This window comes from Mustelus asterias, unplaced genomic scaffold (genome assembly GCF_964213995.1).
Source record: "Mustelus asterias unplaced genomic scaffold, sMusAst1.hap1.1 HAP1_SCAFFOLD_92, whole genome shotgun sequence".
Classification (NCBI taxonomy): Eukaryota; Metazoa; Chordata; class Chondrichthyes; order Carcharhiniformes; family Triakidae; genus Mustelus; species Mustelus asterias.
In genome coordinates this window covers 359,816-383,439 of record NW_027590141.1, presented here as the reverse complement: position 1 = coordinate 383,439, position 23,624 = coordinate 359,816, and the positions used below count along the sequence as shown (strand labels likewise).

Genomic DNA, 23,624 nt, shown 5'->3' with positions numbered 1-23,624 from the left:
CCATGGTAAATTGCCTCTTAATGTCCAAAGATGTGTGGGTTAGGGGGATTGGCTATGCTAAATTGTCCCTTACTGTCTAAAGATGTGTGGGTTAGGGGATTGGCCATGATAAATTGTCCCTTCGTGTCCAAAGATGTGTAGTTTAGGTGGATTGGCTATGCTAAACTGCCCCTTAGTGTCCAAAGATGTGTGGGTTAGGGGGATTGGCCATGCTAAATTGTCCCTTAATTGGTTGGGGGAATTCAAGGTTGCGGCGAGAAGGCTGGAAAGTAGAGTTAGCGAGCATTCAGATGGGCCATGAGCTAATTCGAGGGGGCAGCAGGCTGGAAGGGCTGAATGGCCTCTGCTCCTATTTCTTACGGGCAAAGGAGAGATTGCAGAAACTGGGGTTGTATTCGCTGGAATGGAGAAGGGTAAGTGTTGATTAAAGTTTACAAGCTTCAGGGGAACTGATTAGGGTTAGATAGAGGGTGTTATCTCTGCTATTTGGTGACTGAAGGTTGGACAGGCGTGGACAGAGCCTAAGTGTTCGAACTAGACCTAACGGGAGAAAAATTGGGAAATGCTTGGACGCACAAGAGCAACTGATGCTGGGTCAATTATTAATCTTAAGTCTTGCAACGGAGAGATTGGTATCCATGGACGTGGGGCGAAGGTGGCGTATGGAATTAGTTACAATCAACTCCAAGCTCACCGAATGCAGGAAACGGGCCGGAGAAGGGACTGAATGGCCGCCTCCTGTTCCTGTGTAACAGGCTGGAGAAGGGGCTGAATGGCCTCCTCCTGTTCCTGTGTAACAGGCTGGAGAAGGGGCTGAATGGGGCCTCCTCCTGTTCCTGTGTAACAGGCTGGAGAAGGGGCTGAATGTGCCCCCCCCCCCCCGCCCTATTACTGTGTAACAGGCTGAAGAAGGGGCTGATTGGGACCTACTCCTGTTCCTGATACTAAATGGCAATTTAGCATCGCCAATCCACCTAACCTGCATACCTTTAGACAATAAAGGGGCAATTTAACATGGCCAATCCACCTAACCTACACTCCACCACCATTGGGAACATTCTTTCTGAATCTAACCTGTTAGAATTTTATAAGTTTCTATGAGATCCCCTCTCATTCTTTTAAACTCCAGTGAATACAATCCTAACTGACTTAGTCTCTCCTCATATGACAGACCTGCCATCCCAGGAATCAGCTGGTAAACCTTCGCTGCTCTCCCGCTATAGCAAGGACATTCTTCCTCAGATAAGGACACCAAAACTGCACACAATACTCCAGGCGTGGCCTCAACAACGCCCTATACAATTGCAGCCAAACATCCCTATCCCTGTACTCAAATCCTCTCGCTATGAAGGCCAACATACCATTTGCCTTCTTTACTGTCTGCTGAACCTGCGGGCTTTCAGCGACTGATGCACGAGGATTCCATGGTCTCGCTGAGTATCCACCTCTCCCAATTTACACCCATTCAGGTGATAATCTGTCTTCCTATTATTGCTATCAAAGTAGATAACCTCACATTTATCCACATTATACTGCAGATGCTATGAGGAGAAATTTCTTCACCCAGAGAGTGGTGAATGTGTGGAATTCACTCCCACAGAAAGTAGTTGAGGCCAAAACATTGTGATTTCAAGAAGAAATTAGATATAGCTCTTGGGGCTAAAGGGATCGAGGGGTATAGGGGGGGGTATGGGAGGGGGGGTGCGGGGGGGGGTATGGGAGAGGGGGTGCGGGGGGGGTATGGGGGGGTGCGGGGGGGTATGGGGGGGGTACGGGGGCGGGGGGAATCAGGATATTGAATTCGATGATCAGCCATGACCAAAATGAATGGCAAGCGGGCTTGACGGGCCAAATGGCCGACTTGGCAGCACGGTAACACAGTGGTTAGCACTGCTGCCTCACAGTGCCAGGGACCCGGGTTCGATTCCCAGCTTGGGTCACTGTCCATGTGGTGTCTGCATGTTCTCCCCGTGTTTGCCTGGGTTTCCTCCAGCTGCTCCTGTATCCATACCCAGTCTGAAAGACGTGCTGGTTAGGGTGCATTGGCCATGCTAAATTCTCCCTCAGTGTAACCCGAACAGGCGCTGGAGTGTGGCGACTGGGGGATTTTCACAGTAACTTAATTGCAGTGTTAATGTGAGCCTACTTGTGACACAAATAAATAAACTTTAAAAATTTATCTTCATTGCACATTCGTTACATACACAACAATTAAGCTTTTACATTTTAACAGCAAATAAAAACTCAGTCTTTTACTATAACGACGGATTTATTAATTGTTACTCAATTAAGGGTCACTGCTTAGTCAATCACCATGATGCCCCCTCCGTGGCCAATTCCTGAACGCCCCCCTGTGCACATCCACTCCCCTTGGCAGAGATTCACCCCCCCCCGCGATCACCCTCCCCCGCGATCACCCTCCCCCATGCAAAGCTCCCCCCTTGGCATCCACCCTCCTTGCATAAGCCCCCAGTCATTATAAATACCCCTCCACTAAGCCCCACCCCCACCCATCCCCTTGGCACTGCCCATGGTACACTTATGGTGCTCAACTGGGCACTGCCAGGGTGCTAGGAGGGTACTGAATGTGGCATTGCTCAATGGGCACTGCCCCTGACCACCATGGTGGCTTCAATGGCCTCCGATCCCACACACACAGCCCCCCCCCCACACAACACACCCAGTGTGGCCCAAGCACCTGTTCCCCGCTGGTGAAGACCAGTAGTGATTCTCGCCGATGTGACGTCTTGCCAGCGAGGGGGGGAAGCAGCCATGCTGAACCCACCAATCACATTGTAATGTAGGCAACTCTGTGCAAATAACCTTCACTCCCTTTCTGGGAATGAAGCCGGCAAAACACGGCCCGGGAAGAGAGCAATCCTTTAGTCTCGCACGCTATCTTCCTGGCTCACCGGTCTAATCGAGCGGCGAGTCGAGCCGGTAAGATCGCCCCCTGTATCTTTCTTTCACCCTCAGACTGAACAATCAGCCTTATTCTTGAGGCAGATTTTCACAGAATATAATGTCCTCTCACTGATCAAAATCAAAGAAGAAATTCTTAATTTAAACAATTCCTGCTGGCTGCACAGATTCCACAAACATTGAGCTGAATACAGTGTGGTAACAACAAAACAAACTTTTCTAAACTTCATCTTTTTTTTGTTATATTCCTCAACCTAATTATTTTAATTTGATCAGTTTTTGTTAGGGATGGGTAACTTCTGTTCTTTATAAACTGCTTCACTCATTTTGTTTATTCTACATGGGCTCGGAGAATCAGGACCCAGACTTTATCATCCTTATCCTTTTTCTCCCTTTACCACCACTCCCTCTGTTTTGCGGGAGGGTCGTGGGGATTCCAATCAGAACTAATCATTTTATCATAAAAGTTAAATACTGCGGATGCTGGAATCTGAAACAAAAACAGAAAATGCTGGAAAATCTCAGCAGGTCTGACAGCATCTGTGGAGAGAGAATAGAGCCAATGTTTCGAGTCTGGATGACCCTTTATAAGAGCTCTTCTGAAGTGTCATTCAGATTCGAAAGATTGGCTCTATTCTCTAATCATTTTATCGATAAGTTTCTTGTTCTTAGTTTCCAAATGGCAGGTAAGAGACCTGTCCAGTCCCCACTCGAGCTCTGATTTTTCACTGGCCATGCTTGGGTAAGATTATAACATTAGAATCTACTCTGAGATCTGCTTTTCAATCCAGTGCTACTTGGAGTATACCGTCACCTCACCAACTATCGGGTCACAAATTTATGATAAAATAATTTAAATAATGCCTGAGAATGCTTCTTAACCAACTACCTATCATCGTTTGTTGATTGATCAGACCCACGTTTCACAGATTCAAGTATCTCAGCCGCTGAACACCTGCCGATCCTGGAATAAGTTTAATTCTAACTCATTCTGAGTAAATATTCTCACCAGGTCCTCTGTCGGGGCCCTGCTCAGCAGCTTTAATGGTCCGTGATTGCAGAAACTGAGCAGTCACAGGAATGTGGTCAAGATAGTCCAGTCCCATAATGCCTCACATTCAATCTGCTGTCCTTCAATTATAACAGAATATGTGGCTGTCTGTAGCTGCCTCGGCCGTGGTCAACCCCAACACTGCCTTCCTGAACTGTTACAATGCCTGAGGTGTAAGTTCACCCACAGTGCTGTTAGGGAGGGATTTCCAGCTTTACATTCCTGACACGATTCTGATAGGTTTCGATAAGGTGGACAAAGGAAAGCTGTTCCCATCTGCTGATGGGACAAGGACAAGGGGGACACAGATTGAAGGTTTTGGGTCAGAGATGCGAGGGAGGGGAACGTGAGGAAGAATATTTTGATGCAGCGAATGGTAATGACCTGGAACTCGCTGCCTACGAGGGTGGCGGAAGTGGAGACAATAAACAATTACAAAGGAAATTGGATGGGGATTTGGGGGAGTTTCAAACAGAAATGCTGACTAAATATCTCTGAAGTTCCGAGCACCAGCCACTGGAGGCAAAGTCATGAGACCGGCCAGTCCCGCAGAAAGAAACCCTCGTCCCTCCCCATTGACCAACTGTGAGAATGAACAAAATGCAGTCCTGGATGTAACTGAGAGCAGAAACAATAACAGCAGAATTCAACCCCTGGAATCACTCGTGAACTTGTTGGTGTCTCAGCAGCTGGGATGAAACTATGAATCCCTTCCCACACAGAGAGCAGGTGAACGGTCTCTCCCCAGTGTGAACTCGCTGGTGTGTCCGCAGGCTGGATGAGTCAGTAAATCCCTTCTCACACTGAGAGCAGGTGAACGGCCTGTCTTCAGTGTGAAGTCGCTGGTGTCTGTGCAGGTGGGATGACTGGGTGAATCCCTTCTCACACACAGAGCAGGTGAACGGTCTCTCCCCAGTGTGAACTCGCTGGTGTCTCCGCAGGCTGGATGATGTTCTAAATCTCTTTGAGCAGTGAGAGCAGCTGAACGGTCTCTCCTCACTGTGAATGCGCTGGTGGAACACGAGTTCCCGAGAGCTTTTGAATCCGCTCCCACAGTCAGAGCATTTAAAGGGTCTCTCATTGCTGTGAGTGACTTTGTGTCTCAACAGGTGGGATAACTGAATGAATCCCTTTGCACACTGAGAGCAGCTGAACGGTCTCTCCCCAGTGTGAATGCGCTGGTGGGACATCAGATTCCGAGAGCTTTTGAAACCACTTCCACAATCAGAGCATTTAAAGAGTCTCTCATTGCTGTGAGTGAGATTGTGACTCAGTAGGTGGGATAACTGACTGAATCCTTTCCCACACACAGAGCAGGTGAACGGCCTCTCCCCAGTGTGACTGCGTTGATGAATTTCCAGCTGAGATGGGTGCCTGAATACCTTCCCACAGTCTCCACATTTCCACGGTTTCTCCATGGTGCGGGTGTCCCTGTGACTCTCCAGGTTAAACAATCAGTTAAATCTCACACAGAACACGGGTACAGTCTCTCCCCGCTGTGAATGCTGTGATGTATTTTCAGGCTGTGTTACTGGTTAAAGCTCTTTCCACAGTCAGTGCACTGGAGTAGACTCTCTCGGGTGTGTGTGCATCCTGGAGCTTTTCCAGGCACACTGATGTTTAAAGCGTTCTGAAGAGAAAGAACAGAGAAACATTTCTCCTTCCAGATTCAAAGGCTGCTAATATTCAGGTCCCAATGAATTGAGTGACTCTGTCAGATCATGATGTGTAGTTTGGATTTCGATTTCTATCTGTAAATACTCCTCTTCTGATGTCCTGCAAAACGAGTTTACAAAAATAATCAGTATCAGGACAGGATAGAAATTAAGAACTGACAATTTCAGTAGAACATTCTTTCTCTCTCATTCCCCAAAAGCTGTCAATCTCCATCCCACACACTCTCCCTCCATTCTCACTCTGCTGTATCTAATATTCACCCTCCCAATTCTCCTGAAAGTGCTGATTGAAGCTGATTGACAGATCCATGCTCACTGCTTCCTGTCCTGGACACAGAGAGCTGGAAATCTCCATGCAGGCTGCCAGACAGATATATGTCTATCTGACTGGACTAAATGAGTGGAATGTACAGACTGGACTCCCTTCCTTTCCCTTCAGTGGCGAAGGATGGACAAGTCACCAGGACCCAATGAACTGCACGCTCGGCTTTTAATGGAGTTTGCTGAAGAGATAGTGGACGCTTTGGTTGTAATTTTTCGTAGCTCGCTAAATTTTGGGAGGATATTGAAGATTGGAAAACAGCCAATGTGACTACCTTGTGCAAAAAGGGAGAAAGGCAGAAGGCAGGGTTAATTTAACCTTGTTAATTTCACATCTGTTGTTGGCAAGATACTGGAGTCAATAATCAAAGAGGAAAGAGCTAATCATTTAGGAAAGCTGAATATAATCAAACCTCATCAAGATTCTTTTATGAAACATAAATCATGTTTGACAAATTCGCTTGAATTCTTTGAGAATGTAATAGGGGAGTGTAGATTGAGAGCAATCTGTAGATGTAGTGTATTTAGATAGGGTGGCACAGTGTTTACCACTATTGCATCACAGCACCAGGGACCCGGATTCAATTGCGGCCTTGGGTGAGTCTGTGTGCACATTCTCCCTGCGTCTGCGTGGGTTTCCTCCGAGTGCTCCAGGCTCTCCCCAATGATGTGTGGGTTAGCTTGAATGGCCATGCTAACTTGCCCCTTTGTGTCCCAATAGATGTGGATTAGGGGGATTAATGGGGTAAAAATGTGGGGTCATGGGGATAGGGCCTGGGAAAGATATTCTGTCGGAGAGTCAGTGCAGACTCGATGGGCCAAATGGTCTCCTTCTGCACTCTAGGGATTCCATGATTCTATGATTTCCAAAAGGCATTTGACAAGGCGCTGCATAAGAGACTGGCCTGTAAAGTAAAGGTCCATGGAATTGGTGGAAGTGTATTAGCATGGATTGAAAACTGGCCGTCACATAGAAAACAGAGAGTTGGAATAAATTAGTCATTTTCAGAGTGGAAAGATGTAACTAGTGGAGTACCACAGGGATCAGTTCTTCGCCTGCAATTGTTCATTATTCAATTAATGACCTGGAGGAAAGAACAGAATGTAAGGTTTCCAACTGATACGAAGATAGGCGGAAGGACATGTTGTGATGAGGATATTTTGATTCTGCAGTGGGATATAGATAGATTGGGTGACAAAAACCTGGCAAATGGAGTTTAATGTGGAGAAGTGGGAGGTCATGTATTTCAGTAGGAGAAATCAAAAGGGAGATTATCTACATGGAGCGGCGCTGCAGGTGAGTGAAGTACAGAGGGATCTAGATGTTCTTGCACATGAATCACAAAAAGCTCGCAGGCAGGTCCCACAGTTGGTAAGAAGAAAAATGGAATTTTGACCTTTATTGCAAAGGGGTTGGAGTTTAAAAACAGGGGGGGGGGGGGGGTTGTGTTGGTGAGGCCTCACCTGGAATACTGCGTAGTTTTGATCTTCTTACTTAAACAAGGATACAGTAACATTGGATGTGGTCCAAAGGAGATTCACCAGGCAAATTCCTGGGTGAGAGGGTTGTCCTATCAAGAGAGAATAAATTGTCTCGGTCTGTATTCCTTGAAGCTTTGAAGTCAAAGAGGTGACTTTATTGAAACATTAGATCCTGAGGGGGCTTGACAGGATAGATGGTGAGATATTTTTACAAGTGCTAAAGTCTTGAACAAGCTAAATGGTCGGTCATTTAAAACTGAGGTGCACAGAAATTTCTTCCCCCAGAGGGTGGTGAATCTCTGGAATTCTCTCCCCCACAGGTGGAGGCTAGACCATGATAAGTATTTAAAGTGGAGGTGGATAAATAGTTGATAGATCGAGGAATAGATGGCTATGGGAAAAGGCACACAAAAGGAGTTGAAGCCGGCATAGATCAGCCATGAAGGGCCTGGTGGCCACTCCTGCGTCTATTTCTCGTGATCAGTTGCTGCAAGTCAACAGTTTCCCCCCCAGAATGAAAAAAGGAATGGAAGGGGGGAGAAAAGAAAGTGTTTTACTCACAGATGTTGGAGAGACAGGAGGAAGTTTGAGTCTGTCTGAAGCTCAATCTTCATTCAGAGAGAGAGCAGCAGTTCGTTTTGCTGGGCTGGAGTGAGCAGCTGAACAAGCTCATTGTGCACTTCCGCATTCAGACAATGGAGGAGCTTTGATTGGCTGGAGGACCAGAGTCCTTGCGGTCCTCCAGAATGCCCATTGGTCAGAGCCTGTGAGAGGCAGCGACCAGAGCAGAATCCTTCCGGTCTTCCAGAGTTCCCATTGGTCAATCCCCCGCAGACGGACAATGAGGGGCGGAGCCCCACGTGGGGGTGGGCGGGACTTTGCCCTCCAGTTGTGCTGAGCTGTTGTCCAATGGGAAAGGCTGGAAGATGGTCAATGGACAATGGTCAGTGCGCCGGCTTTGTCCCGGGCCCCGCCCCACACCCGCACATGCGCATTCCCCCCAAACCCGCACATGCGCATGTTTGATTCACCGCCCCTCACCAGCTCTGGCCAATGAGAAGAATTGGAGGACCGGAAGGCCACAGGTCTCCCAGCCAATCAGAGCGTGGGTTTTTGTGTGAATGAAGATGGGGCATCAGAGAGGCAGAAACGTCCTCCTGTTCCAACATCTGTGAGTAAAACACTTTTTCTCCCCCTTTCCATTTCTTTTCTCATTCTGGGGGAAATTGGGGACTTGCAGCAACTGAAGGGAAAGGAAGTGAATCCAGGGAGGCTGCAGACTCTGGGAAGGTTGGCCCAGGTCTCTCTCTCTCTCTTAAAGACATTGACATCCTTTGCTCCCTCAGCTGACACATTTATTTGTCTGGCTGAAAAGATGGTCTCTTTCCTAATGCTCACAAGTAAAGGGCTGGTTTCCCCAGAAAATATCTGACATTTAAGGGGACTGTAAATTAATATAGGTTAGAGATATGTTCAGTGTTGTCATATGGCAAGATTAGACATGTATGGATCTGCAATAATGTACATTTATTATTATTTCTAATCTGGTAATATCGTACGGTCGTGTGACATTAGTGTTTCTTTACAAATTTTTTTCTCTCAAAATCATGATCCTGCTGTTGTAAATGAACCTTTTCAACTTTTTATACATTATGGCACCGGCTTGTCTACAAAGAGTCCTTTATTTGCTCCTTAAGTGGCTCATATCGAGGTTGTTTGTTTTTACTTTGGGATTTGAGAAAAAAAATTGGTTGCAGGTCAGGTGACAGAAGTTCTTTCATTTTCAGTTCTAAGCTGCAGTTTAGTTTTAGAAGTGAGATAACCGACTGAATCCCATCTCACACTCAGAGCAAGTGAATGGCCTTTCCCCAGTGTGAATTCGCTGGTGTTTCAGCAGATCAGATGAAGTAGTGAAGGTCTTCCCACACTCGGAGCAGGTGAATGGCCTCTCCTTGGTGTGAACCCGCTGGTGTCTCAGCAGGTGGGATGAATGAGTGAATCCCTTACCACAATCACAGCAGGTGAACCTCCTCTCCCAGTGTGACTGCGTCGATGAATTTCCAGCTGAGACGGGGATTTGAATCCCTTCCCACAATCCCCACATTTCCACGGTTTCTCCATGGTGCGGGTGTCCCTGTCTCCAGGTTTGTTGTTCAGCCGAGGTGGCCACACAAAGCGTCTGTACAATCTCTTCCTGGTGTAAATGGTGATGGTCTTTCAAACTATGTAACTGTCACTGGAACAGTCTCACCCAGATGTTTGTGTCTTGCTGCTTTTCCAGTCACACTGATGTTTAAAACTTTCTGAAGCAAACAGAACAAAAAGACATTTCTCCTTCTAGATTCAAAGGCTAATGATATTCAGATCCTGATAATCGAGTGACTCTGTCAATTCTTCACTTGATGTTTGATTTGAATTTTGTGTCTGCAAATCCTCCCCCTTTGAAGATCCTGTAAAAGAGGTTATAAATTTCATCACTGTCAGTTAAGGATAGAATCTACAATTGGCAGTTGTTAATTTCTATCTTGTTCCCTGAAAGCTGTAAATAACTGTCCCACACTCTCCCTGCATTACCTGGAGTATTGTGTGGAGCTTTTGTCTCCTTACTAAAGGAAGGATACACTTGCAATAGAGGGAGTGGAGCAAGGGTTCATTCGACAAATCCCTGGAAGGGTGGAAGTTTCCTCGGACGAGACTGGGCCTCTATTCTCTCAAAGTTTCGAAGAATGAGGGCTGATCTTCTATAACTCAACTGAGTTGAGGAGGAACTTCTTCACACAAAGGTTGTGAATCTGTGTAAGTCCCTGCCCAGTGAAGCAGTTGAGGCTACCTCATTGAATGTGTTTAAGGCAAGGATAGATAAATTTTTGAACAGTAAAGGAATAAGGGTTATGGGGAGCGGGCAGGTAAGTGGAGCTGAGTCCACAAAAAAATCAGCCATGATCTTATTGAATGGCGGAGCAGGCTCAAGGGGCCAGATGGCCTACTCCTGCTCCTAGTTCTTATGTTCTTATAATAACTCTAGATGTATCAATGTTGTTATGATCCTTATGAGTACAATAACCTTAAAATTAACAAATTCCCAGACAAACCCAATGGAATAAACAAAGGGAAAGATTTCACCTTCTAATAAATCTTGCAATAATCAAATTAAAATCAACATCAATGAATCATGCATTAACAGACAAACAGTATTTAAATAGACAGGATAAATTTGTCTTTAAATATCTCAGACAATAAAACAGGTTCCACAAAATCACAAACATTTCCCCCTCACCATATTTGTCTCTAATTCCAGTTCCAGAGAATTTCTCTGTCTCTGTATTTCCCAGGGGGAGAAAGAAAGTGTTTTCCTCACAGATGTTGTCCAGAGGATGAGGTTGGAGTCTGTGGTGAAGTTTGAGTCTGTGTGTGAAGTTTGAGTCTGTAGTGTGAAGTTTGAGTCTGTGTGTGAAGTTTGAGTCTGTGTGTGAAGTTTGAGTCTGTGGTGAAGTTTGAGTCTGTGTGTGAAGTTTGAGTCTGTAGTGTGAAGTTTGAGTCTGTGGTGAAGTTTGAGTCTGTGTGTGAAGTTGGAGTCTGTGTGTGAAGTTTGAGTCTGTGGTGAAGCTACAAACAGAAGCTGTTCTGTTTCAAATCAAACTGCGGGACTTGGAAGAATTTGATGGGAAGAGATTTTGCAAAGTCCCCTCCCCCACTCCCTCAGCTGGCAGCCCAGCGCGCAGGCGCAGAGAGCACTGCTGAACCGAGCTGTCCGGAGCAGGCGCAGAGAGCGCTGCTGAGCCGAGCTGTCCGGAGCAGGCGCAGAGAGCGCTGCTGAGCCGAGCTGTCCGGAGCAGGCGCAGAGAGCGCTGCTGAGCCCAGCTGTCCGGAGCAGGCGCAGTGCGGCTGCCGCCAGCGGTCCGCTCTCGATCTCTTTTTGGAGCAGCAGCCGCCGTAGAGAGAGGGGGGAGGGGGAGATCACCGAGCGGCTTCTCGCTCTGGCCGGAGCCGCCAGCCGGTTGCCTGGAAACCGTGGCTGGAGGAGGTGCAGGGGGAGGGAGAACAATGGGTGGGGGCGGGGCTCCCGGGTCCGCGAGCCGGGCCTGCGCCATGGAACCCCGACACGTCACTGCGGAGCCGAGTAATTCCTATTGGCTGATTTCGGCAGCGCTCCATTGTGACGTCTCAATGCGGAAGTTGGCCACTGAGCTTCAGGTTAAAGCTTCCACTGCGATTTGAAAAGACTTCGGCCATCAGTGAGTGGAAAAGCATCAACACACTGCCACACCCCAGTGAGTGTGTTCCAGTGCACTGACTACAGAGCTTTAACCAGTTACACAGCCTGAATAAATATCACACCATTCACAGCAGGGAGAGACTGTACCCGTGTTCTGTGTGTGGACAAGGCGTCAACTGATTGGCCACCCAAGGGAGAGGCAAGGACACCTGCACCATGGAGAAACCATGGAAATGTGCAGACTGTGGGAAGAGATACAGATATCCCTCTCTGCTGGATGCTCATCGGCGCAGCCACACTGGGGAGAGGCCATTCATCTGCTTTCAGTGTGGGGAGGGATTCGCAGGCTGCAGTCACACCAGCGAGTTCACACTGGAGAGAGACCGTTCACCTGCTCTCAGTGTGGAAAGGGATTCATTGTGTTATCCACTTTGCAGAGACACCAGCGAATTCACACTGGGGAGAGGCTGTTTATCTGCTCTCGGTGTGGGAAGGGGTTCAGTCAGTTTTCCAACCTGCAGACACACCAGCGAGTTCACACCGGGGAGAGGCCATTCATCTGCTCTCGTTGTGGGAAGAGATTCACTCGGTCATCCGACCAGTGGACACATCAGCACATTCACACCGGGGAGAGGCCATTCACCTGCTCTCAGTGTGGGAAGGGATTCACTCGGTCATCCGACCTGCGGACACACCAACACGTTCACACCGGGGAGAGGCCATTCACCTGCTCTCAGTGTGGGAAGACATTCACTCGGTCATCCGACCTGCGGACACACCAGCGAGTTCACACTGGGGAGAGACCATTTACCTGCTCTCAGTGTGGGAAGAGTTTCAGTCAGTTATCCACCCAGCAGAAACACCAGCAAATTCACACTGGAGAGAGGCCGTTCACCTGCTCTCAGTGTGGGAAGAGATTCACTCAGTCATCCCACCTGCAGAGACACCAGCGAGTTCACACTGAGGAGAGGCCATTCACCTGCTCTCAGTGTGGGAAGGGTTTCAGTCAGTTATCCAACCTGCAGAGACACCAGCAAATTCACATGGGGAGAGACCATTCACCTGCTCTGAGTGTGGGTAGGAATTCACTCAGTTATCCCACCTGTTGAGACATCAGTGAAGTTACACTGGGGAGAAACTGTCCACCTGCTCAGTGTATAAAAAGTGTTCAGAATTTCATCACAGCTGCTGAGGCACCAACAAGTTCACAGGGGTTGGATTCTGCTGTTATTGTTTCTGCTCTCAATTACATCCAGGACTGCATTTTGTTCATTCTCACAGTTGGTAAATGGGGAGGGTCGGAGGGTTTCTTTCTGCTGGACTGGCCGGTCTCACAACTTTCCCTCCAGTGGGCTGATGCTCTTTGAGTCTTGTTGTGAATACCTGGTTTCAAATTTCAAAGGATCACAGAGTGACGGTGTGAGGAAATTCAGAGATATTTCGTCAGCATTTCTGTTTGAAACTCCCCCAAATGCTCATCCAATTTCCTTTGTAATTGTTTATTGTCTCCACTTCCTCCACCCTCATAGGCAGCGAGTTCCAGGTCATTACCATTCGCTGCATCAACATTTTCTTCCTCACATCCCTCCCTACATCTCTCACCTGAAACTTTAAATCTGTGTCCCCCTTGTCCTTGTCCCTTCAGTTAATGGGAAGAGCTTTTCTTTGTCCACCTTATCTAAACCTGTCAGAATCTTGTCCACCTCTATCAAATCTCCTCTCAACCTCCTTTGCTCCAAGGGAAACAACCCCAGCCTGGCATTGACAATAAAGAACAAACTAACAGAATATGTTACTGTCTGAAATCAAATGGGAATGTTTAATTCCTGTTTTAATGATATTGTGAATATATTGTCCTGGACAATAAAGGAATTGGAATAACTCACCTTGGGAGTGGTTGAATGGAATATGTCAATCTGGTATCCATCTGCAGTCCAGTGAAAGTCTGGAATGTGTAGCTGGAAATCCCTCCCTAACAGCACTGTGGGTGTACTTACACCTCAGGCATTGTAACAGTTCAGGAAGGCAGTGTTGGGGTTGACCATGGTCGAGGCAGCTACATACAGCCACATATGTTATAATTGAAGGACTGCAGATTGAATGTGAGGCATTATGGGACTGGACTATCTTGACCACATTCCTGTGACTGCTCAGTTTCTGCAATCACGGACCATTAAAGCTGCTTAGTGCCCAACAGAGGACCTGGTGAGAATATTTACTCAGAATGAGTTAGAATTAAACTTATTCCAGGACCGGCTGGTGTTCAGTGGCTGAGATACCCGAATCTGTGAAGAGAAGGTCTGACCAATCAACAAACAGTGGGAGATAGTTGGTTAAGAAGTTAAAAAGCATTCTCAGGCATTGTTTAAATTATTTTATCCCAAATTTGTGATAAGAACTTTGAGGGACTTGTGACCCGTTAGTCGGTGAAGTAACGGTATACTCCAAATAGCACTGGACTGAAAAGCAGACCTCTGAGTAGATTCTAATGGTTATAAACTGACTCAAGCATGGCCAGTGAAAAAAATCAGAGCTCGAGTGAGGACTGGACAGGTCTCTTACCTGCTGTTTGGAAACTAAGAACAAGAAACGTATCGATAAAATTATTAGAGAATACAGCCAACGTTTCGAGTCTGGAAGACACTTCATAACCGCTCTTATGAAGGGTCATCCATACTTTAAACATTGACTCTATTCTGTCTCCACAGATACTGTCAGACCTGCTGAGATTTTCCAGCATTTTCTGTTGTTGTTTCAGATTCCAGCATCCACAGTATTTAACTTTTATGATAAAATGATTAGTTCTGATTGGAATCCCTACGACCTTCCTGCAAAACAGAGGGAGTGGTGGCAAAAGGGGAAAAAGGATAAGGATGATAAAGTCTGGGTTCTGATTCTCCGAGCCCATGTGGAATCAACAAAATGAGTGAAGCAGTTTATAAAGAACAGAAGTTATCCATCCCTAAAAAAACTGATCAAATTAAAATAATTAGGTTATGGAATATAACAAAAAAATGAAGAGCTGAAGTTTACAATCTAGTTTGTTTTGATTTTTTTACTTGTGTAAAGTGGGATTATTGTGTGCCAATTTTTTTCTGCTCACTCCCCATCCCTTTAGGTTCTGTAGAAAAGTTAACCCTTTCAGCAGACAATTCATTTCTTTTCAAATCATCTGAAAACTCATGTCTATTTTAGTTTATAATTGAAGATTTATGGGAATTGGCTAAGATGGGCTTTCAACATTTTTCTATTCTTTCTCTATTCACTGTTAATCAACACTCTGTTTTATCTTTCTGACTTGTTACATTTTTAATGATTAATAAACTTTCTGAATTCACGATTTAAAGTGTTCTTTCTTGCCATTTGGTTAAGTCACTGGAACCTGGTGTGATTTACGATGAGGGAGGTTATTGTAAACAAGAGAACCCCCATAAATCTTAGTTCAAATAAATCAAAGTTCTTACAAATGGAATGTTATCCTTTATTACGAGAGAAATTGAACACAGGAGTAAAGATGTTCTGCTTTAGTTATGATGTGGAGATGCCGACGTTGGACTGGGGTAAACACAGTAAGAAGTTTAACAACACCAGGTTAAAGTCCAACAGGTTTATTTGCTACCAGATAAACCTGTTGGACTTTAACCTGTGTTGTTTAAGACCATAAGACCATAAGACATAGGAGCGGAAGTAAGGCCATTCGGCCCATCGAGTCCACTCCACCATTCAATCATGGTTGATTTCAACTCCATTTACCCGCGCTCTCCCCATAGCCCTTAATTCCTCGAGAAATCAAGAATTTATCAATTTCTGTCTTGAAGACGCTCAACGTCTCGGCCTCCTCAGCCCTCTGTGGCAATGAATTCCACAGACCTACCACTCTCTGGCTGAAGAAATTTCTCCTCATCTCTGTTCTAAAGTGACTCCCTTTTATTCTAAGGCTGTGCCCCCGCGTCCTAGTCTCCCCTGCTAATGGAAACAACTTCCCTACGTCCATCCTATCTAAGCCGTTCATTATCTTGTAAGTTTCTATCAGATCTCCCCTCAACCTCCTAAACTCCAATGAATATAATCCCATTTAACTTCTTACTATGCTTCAGTTATACAGGGCATTACGGAGACTGCATCTTGAATACTGGGTGCAGCTTTGTCTCCTATTGAAGAAATGATACAAATGCATTGAAAGTGGTTCAGAGGAGGTTTAATAGATTGCTTCCCAATTCTTGACCCTCACAGTATAAATTATGTCCGATTTTCCTTGTCTTCAGCTCTGACAAAGGGTCATCCTGACTCAAAATGTTGTCTCTATTCTCTCTCTGCAGATGCTGTCAGACTTGCTGAGATTGTCCAGCATTTTCTGTTTCTGTTTCACATTCCAACAACAGCAGAATTTTGCCTTTATCCCAATTCTTGTTGGATAAGGGCATCAAAAATATCGGGTGTAGAACGAGAATGTGGAACTCCACACAAACAGATCAGCCATGACCTAAATAAATGGTGGAGCAGACTCAAAGGGCCAAATGACCTACATCTGCTCCGATGTTGAATGTTGGTCACAAATTCCTGAGAATTGTGAAACAAGGCTGGAAGATTCGCCTTGCTTGTGTTAGTGGGAAAATGTCCAGGAGAACCATCACTGTGAAGGACAGTTCTGGGATTAAAGGTTGCCAAACTGGAAAAGGAAAACAATGGAAATAAACCCTTGAGGAGTAAAGAATCACTTTGGACTGGTTTTTGGAGAAAGAGTGTCAACATTCCAAGGCAGAATAAAATATATCCATTGAGGGGATATTTAATGGTGTTAAGAGTAAAAGGGCAAAGTTTAATTTTAAGTTTAAGAGCAATGTTCCCTATAAAAAAGTGTTTAATCATTGTTGCTTCCAGTTTGTTGGAATAAACATCAGAAACTTGAAGTTTTGTCGTGTGATTCTTTCATTTACTCACTGGGCTTAGAATTCTTTTTTTTTAATTGTTGATCGTTACAGAGATCCTAACAGTTCATTCAAAGCCCCGAGTTTTGATTTCCCATTTGAGCCTGGGGCACCTTTCTGTCTCTCTGTTGCTGGTGTCAATGACAGCCAGGCGACGGAGCTGAGGGCTGAATTTAGCTGAGAATAATGGGGCCTGTGCCCCAGTTGGGAAACTGCCATGGGCGTCGCACTAATAGAGAGACAGGAAGGTGCCGGAGGACTGACTGGGAAATGGGCCTCCAACCAATTGTTATATCTGTCACTCAGAACTAAAGAGAAACCTGTCTCTTTAAATACAGATACAGGGAAGAGGCTGCACTGAAATCTGTCCCTTCTAACCTGCACAGAAGCAGGAGGCTGAGATTGACATGCTGCAGGAGGAGTCCATTCAGCCCATCGTGCCCCTGCTATCTCTTTGAAAGGACTCTCTGATTCATCCTACCACTCTGATCTGTCCCCACAGCCCTGCAAATTCTTCCCTTTCAAGTCTTTACCCTTTGGAAAGATTCTATTTAATCTGCTTTCAGGCAGATCAGAACAACTCGCTGTGTCAAAAAATAAAATAAAATCTCATCTCCCCCTCTGGCCCCTTTGCCAATTACCTTAGAGGGACTCACTTTCTGTTAAAGAGCCTGCCAACCCCTCTCACCCACTTTCCCGAAAGTGCATCAATCTCAGCAGGAAAAGTCCAGAACAATCAAACACCTTTACTGATGAAAGTTTATTAATGAAACAGAACATGGTTAAAAACAAACAGAAAATGACTTGAGGATCAAAGACAACCAGAGTAAAAGGATGTTCACAACGTTCTGGACACAAATGGTTTCTCTTTAATTCATCTGTAGCCTGTTCCCTGCCCTCTTTGTGGTAAAGGCAGAATTCTCTGGATAGTAAATTTTAAAAGAAGTTTATTGAATGAAAAAGTTTTACTGAACAACTTTAAGATATTGACTTTTACAACTTTGTGTGGGTGATTGGTCCATAGAAGCGTAACCCTCTCTGGCTCCTTTCACAGGAATTATTGTGGAACTCGGGAGTCTGGCTCCTTCTCTGACAGTAATTTCCTTAGAACTCAGCCTCGGGAGTTTTCAGTATTTGGCTCGCAAGGAAGACCTTCAGAACCTCTACTTTTATCCACAAAGTGACGATGACCTCACGTCAGAGTTGGGCCTGTTGAATCATGACAATTGGTCAATTTGATCACAAGATTAATTTAACTGGATCCTCAATTACTGACACCACCTTCTCTCATTATCTTAGACAGGAATACAATAGAAGCGGTTCATACTATCCCTTTAGCTGATTCTATACAATCCCTTATTCACACAGTTTCAAATGTTGAGGCTAATCAGAGCTTGAAGGTCTCTCTCGCCAGTACATTTATCCTCATTGCACATTCTTTACATACACAGCAATTAAACTCTTACAGCAAATAAAACTCAATCTTTTATTAGAACTACTGATTCATTATTCATTGATTAACTATAACTCAATTAAGGCTCATGACTTTCTCATCTGTTAATGACTGGTAGCTAATAAATAGCTACCAGATGGGGCAGATGTTTGAGGGCAAATCAACATCTGGCATGTGGGAGGCTTTCAAGTGTAAGCTGATAGGGATTCAGGACTGGCACATTCCTGTAAGGATGAAGGATAAGTATGGCAAGTTTTGGGAACCTTGGATAACAAGAGATATTGTGAGCCTCGTCAAAGAGAAAAGCGAAACATTTGTCAAAGCTAGGAGGCTGGGAACACACAAAGCAAGTGTGGAATACAAGGAAAGTAGAAAGAAACTTCAGCAAGGAGTAAGGAGGGCTAAAAGGGGTCACGAAAAAGCATTGGCCAGCAGGATTAAGGAAAATCCCAAGGCTTTTTATACATATATAAAGAGCAAGAGGGTAGCCAGGGTGAGGGTTGGCCCACTCAAGGACAAGGGAGGGAATCTATGCGCGGAGCCAGAGGAAATGAGTGAGGTAATAAATGAGTACTTTGCGTCAGTATTCACCAAAGAGAAGGACTTGGTGGATGATGAGTCTGGGAAAGGATGTGTAGATAGTTTGAGTCATGTTGAGATCAAAAAGGAGGAGGTATTGGGGTTCTTGAGAAACATTAAGGTAGACAAGTCCCAATGGCCTGATGGGATATACCCCAGAATACTGAGGGAGGCAAGTGAAGAAATTGCTGGGGTCTTGAGAGAAATCTTTCTATCCTTACTGGCGACAGGGGAGGTCCCAGAGGAGTGGAGAATAGCCAATGTTGTTTCTTTGTTTAAGAAGGGTAGCAAGAATAATCCAGGTAATTACAGGCCGGTGAGCCTTACATCAGTGATAGGGAAATTATTGGAGAGGATTCTTCGAGACAGGATTTATTCCCACTTGGAAATAAGTGGATGTATTCGTGAAAGGCAACATGGTTTTGTGAAGGGGAGGTCGTGTCTCACGAACTTGGTCGAGTTTTTGGGGAAGTGACGAAGATGATTGATGAGGGTAGGGCAGTGAATGTTGTCTACATGGACTTCAGTCAGGCCTTTGACAAGGTCCCTCATGGTAGACTCGTGCAGAAGAAGTCGCATGGGATCAGAGTTGAGCTGGCAAGGTGGATACAAAACTGACTCGGTCAAAGAAGACAGAGGGTGGTGCGTTTCTGAATGGAGGGCTGTGACAAGTGGCATTCCTCAGGGATCAGTGCTGGGACCTTTGCTGTTTGTAATACATATAAATGATTTGGAGGAAAATGTAACTGATTTGATTAGTAAGTTTGCAGACGACACAAAGGTTGGTGGATTTGGGGATAGCGATGAGGACCATCAGAGGATACAGCAGGATATAGATCAGTTGGAGACTTGGGTGGAGAAATGGCAGATGGAGTTTAATCTGGACAAATGTGAGGTAATGCATTTTGGAAGGTCTAATACAGATAGGAAATATACAGTAAATGGCAGAATGCTTAAGAGTATTGATAGACAAAGGGATCTGGGTGTACAAGTACACAGGTCACTGAAAGTTGCAATGCAGGTGGAGAAGGAGTCAAGAAGGCATACGGCATGCTTGCCTTCATCGGCCGGGGCATTGAGTTTAATAATTGGCAAGTCATGTTGCAGCGTTATAGAAGCTTAGTTAGGTCACACTTGGAATCGAGTGTTCAATTCTGGTCGCCACACTATCAGAAGGATGTGGAGGCTTTGGAGAGGGTACAGAAAAGATTTACCAGGATGTTGCCTGGTATGGAGGGCATTAGCTATGAGGAGAGGTTGGAGAAACTTTGTTTGTTCTCACTGGAACAACGGAGGTTGAGCGGCGACCTGATAGAAGTCTACAAGATTATGAGGGACATGGACAGAGTGGATAGTCAGAAGTCTTTTCCCAGGGTGGAAGAGTCAATTACCAGGGGGAACAGGTTTAAGGTGCGAAGGGCAACGTTTAAAGGAGATGTATGAGGCAGATTTTTTACAGAGAGTAGTGGGTGCCTGGGACTCGTTGCCGGGAGAGGTAGTGGAAGCGGATACAGTAGTGACTTTTAAGGGGCGTCTTGACAAATACATGAAGAGGATGGGAATAGAGGCATATGGTCCCTGGAAGGGTAGGGGGTTTTAATTTCATCCGGCAGTGCGGTCGGTGCAGGCTTGGAGGGCCAAAGGGCCTGTCCCTGTGCTGTAACTTTCTTTGTTCTAAATAAAGTAATATTTAATGAACACATTTGGTTCGTACAATGTGGTTGAGTCTCAACTGCCCTCTGAACAAGGGCATCTAGGGATGGGCAATAAATGTTGGCCAGCCAGCGACGGCCATGTCCCACAACTGAATAAGGTTAATACAAGATATACTGGTTCGAAAAGACACTTGCTGCAAGCCAATAACTTTCCTTCTTACACGAACTGAGCAATCAACCTTATTCTTGAGCCAGATGTGACAGAATATAATGCCCTCCAACTGATCAAATTCATAGAAGAAATTCTTAGTTCAGACAATTCCTGCTGGCTATGCAGCTTCCACAAGCATGTAGGTGAATCCAACATTAATGTTTAAAATAAAGCTCCAGTCACATGTTAGAATTTAACATGTCTTCCTTGACCTTGTTGCTGAGAATGTTTGAAGAGGCAGCAGGGGCACAATGGGTCATACGGCTTCCTTTTGTGCTCTCTGCTCCTCGTTTGCATTTGAAGTGGTAAATATCTGGGACTCACTTCCTACGAGCGGCTGAAGCAGAGATAATGGAATGTTTCCAAAAGGAAATTGGATGGGAACTTCAGGGAAATAAATCCGCAGGGACACGGAGAGAGAACAGGGCAACAGTTTGATCTAAAGAGAGCCAGCATGGACTCAATGGGCTGATTGGCCCCATTCCCAATCCTAATGCCTGGCTGATCTAAAGAGAGAAATTTCAGCTGTTCCAGTCTCTCGAACTCACTGAAGTCCCTCATCCCTGGAGTCATTCTCGTAAATCTCCTCTGCACCCTCTCTAAGGACTTCACATCTTTCCTAAAGTGTAGGGCCCATATACAGGGTTCCATTCTCGAGGAATAGAATTGAACAGGTTCTGTTCAACTTGTTTAGAATCAGGGTTCGGCTACACTGGGAGCACTGTCAACATTTGTGATCTCCATTTAGAAAAAGGAAATAGAGGCACTGGAGAAGCGGCAACAAAGACTCACAAGAATAATCCCAGAACTGAGAGCATTTAACCCTCAGGAAAGACTGGGGCGGCTTTTCTCTAGAAAAGAGAAGACTGAAGGGTGACCTGATGGAAGTCTTTAACGTTATGAAAGGGTTCAATAATCCAACAGGGATTTCAGTGAGAAACCTCTTTACCCAGCGAGTGGTGAAAATGTGGAACTCACGACCAGTGAGTGGTTGAGGTGAACAGCATGAATACATTGAAGGGGAAGCTCGATACATACATGAGGGAGAGAGGAATAGAAGGATATGCTGATGGGGGGAGATGAAGAGGGGTGGGTGGAGGCTCATGTGGAGCATAAATACTGACACAGACCAATTGGGCCGACTGGCCTGGCCCTGTGCTGTAGACTCAATGGAACAGAGACAAATGTACTTACTGTAGATCTACCTGCAGCGTTAGGAAAAACATTATTTACTCTCCAGGATAAAATAAATGTTCTTCGTCGGTTTGTGTGGGTCATTTCAGTGGAAATGTGCTCTCCCAGGCTCAAAGAGCATCAACCCACTGGAAAGCAGAATTGTGAGACCGGCCAGTCCAGCAGAAAGAAACCCTCCGACCCTCCCACTTCACCAACTGTCAGAATGAACATGGTTCAGTCCTGGATGTGATTAACAGCAGCAATAACAGCAGAATCCAACCCCAGTCATCACTTGTGAACTCGCTGGTGTCTCAGCAGGAGGGATGAACTGGTGAATTTCTTCCCACACACAGCAGCTGTGAATGGACTGGTGGATCATCAGTTCCTGAGAACTTTTGAAACCATTCCCACAGTCAGGGCATTTAAAGGGTCTCTCCTGGGTGTGAGGGACATTGTGCATCAGCAGCTGGGGTATCGAGTGAATCCTTCTGCACACACAGAGCAGGTGAATGGTCTCTCCCAGTGTGAACTCGCTGGTGAGTCAGCAGGGTGGATGACTGAGTGAATCCCTTCCCACACTCGGTGCAGGTAAATGGTCTCTCCTCGGTGTGAAGACGCTGGTGTGTCAGCAGGGTGAATGACTGACTGAATCCCTTTCCACACACAGAGCAGATGAATGGTCTCTCCCTGGTGTGAACTCGCTGGTGTCTCTGCAGTGTGGATGACCTCTTAAACCTCTTTGTGCAGAGAGAGCAGCTGAACGGTCTGTCCTCAGTGTGAATGCGCTGGTGGGACACCAGTTCCCCAGAAATTTTGAATTCACTCCCACAGTCCGAGCATTTAAAGGGCCTCTCACTGGTGTGAGTGACTTTATGACTCAGCAGGTTGGGTAAATTAGTGAATCCCTTCCCACACACAGAGCAGGTGAATGGCCTCTCTCCGGTGTGAACTCGCTGGTGTGTCAGCAGGGCGGATAACTGCGTGAATCCCTTCCCACAGTCAGAGCAAGTGAATGGTCTCTCCCTGGAGTGAACTCGCTGCTGGTTCCGCAGGTTTGATGATGATCTAAATCTCTTTGTGCAGTGAGAGCAGCTGAACGGTCTGTCCTCAGTGTGAATGCGCTGGTGGGACATCAGATCCTGAGAACTTTTGAAGCAACTCTCACAGTCAGAGCATTTAAAGGGTCTCTCATTGGTGTGAGTGACTTTGTGCGTCAGCAGGGCGGATGACCAAAAGAATCCCTTCCCACACACATTGCAGGTGAACGGTCTCTCCCCAGTGTGAATTCGTTGGTGTGCCCGCAGTTCGGAGGACCGAGAGAATCCCTTCCCACACATGGAGCAGCTGAACGGTCTCTCCCCGGTGTGAACTCGCTGATGTCTCCGCAGTGTGGATGACCATTTAAATTTCATTGAGCAGTGAGAGCAGCTGAACAGTCTCTCCTCACTGTGAGTGCGCTGGTGGGACACCAGTTCTCCAGAGCTTTTGAATCCGCTCCCACAGTCAGAGCATTTAAAGGGTCTCTCATTGGTGTGAGTGAGATTGTGACTCAGCAGGTGGGAGAACTTAATGTATCCCTTCCCACACACTGAGCAAGTGAAGGGTCTCTCCCGAGTGTGACTGCGTTGATGAATTTCCAAATCACAGGGCAACATGAATCCTTGTCCACAATCGTCACATTTCCACAGTTTCTCCATGATGCGGGTGTCCTTGTGACTCTCCGGGTTTGATGATCAGTTGAATCCTTGTCCACACAGAACACGTGTACGATCTCTCTTCACTGTAAACGGTGCAATGTTGTTTCAGCCTGTGTAACCGGTTAAAGCTCTTTCCACTATCAGTGGACTGGAACACTCTCACTCAGGTGTGTTCCAGTCACACTGATGTTTAAAATCTCCTCAAGCAAACAGATCAAACAAACATTGCTTTTCTAGATTCAAAGGTCGATGATATT

At 45.9% G+C, this 23,624-nt stretch overlaps 2 protein-coding genes across 2 annotated transcripts in view; one reads left to right on the top strand and one right to left on the bottom strand.

Moving 5' to 3' along the window:
- LOC144484092 (uncharacterized) overlaps positions 1-8,084 on the bottom strand; it is a 407,989-nt gene extending 399,905 nt beyond the window's left edge. Inside the window, exon 1 of the mRNA XM_078202633.1 lies at positions 8,014-8,084. The gene's annotated coding sequence lies outside the window, so the exon portion shown is untranslated. The remainder of the gene's footprint in view (positions 1-8,013) is intronic.
- The window catches only part of LOC144484116 (uncharacterized), a 34,103-nt gene that overhangs the window by 6,036 nt on the left and 4,443 nt on the right, over positions 1-23,624 (top strand). Inside the window, exons 5-8 of the mRNA XM_078202665.1 lie at positions 6,089-6,178; positions 11,385-11,409; positions 11,889-11,940; positions 12,015-12,711. Coding sequence (XP_078058791.1) covers positions 6,089-6,178; positions 11,385-11,409; positions 11,889-11,940; positions 12,015-12,711 — 864 coding nt within the window. The remainder of the gene's footprint in view (positions 1-6,088; positions 6,179-11,384; positions 11,410-11,888; positions 11,941-12,014; positions 12,712-23,624) is intronic.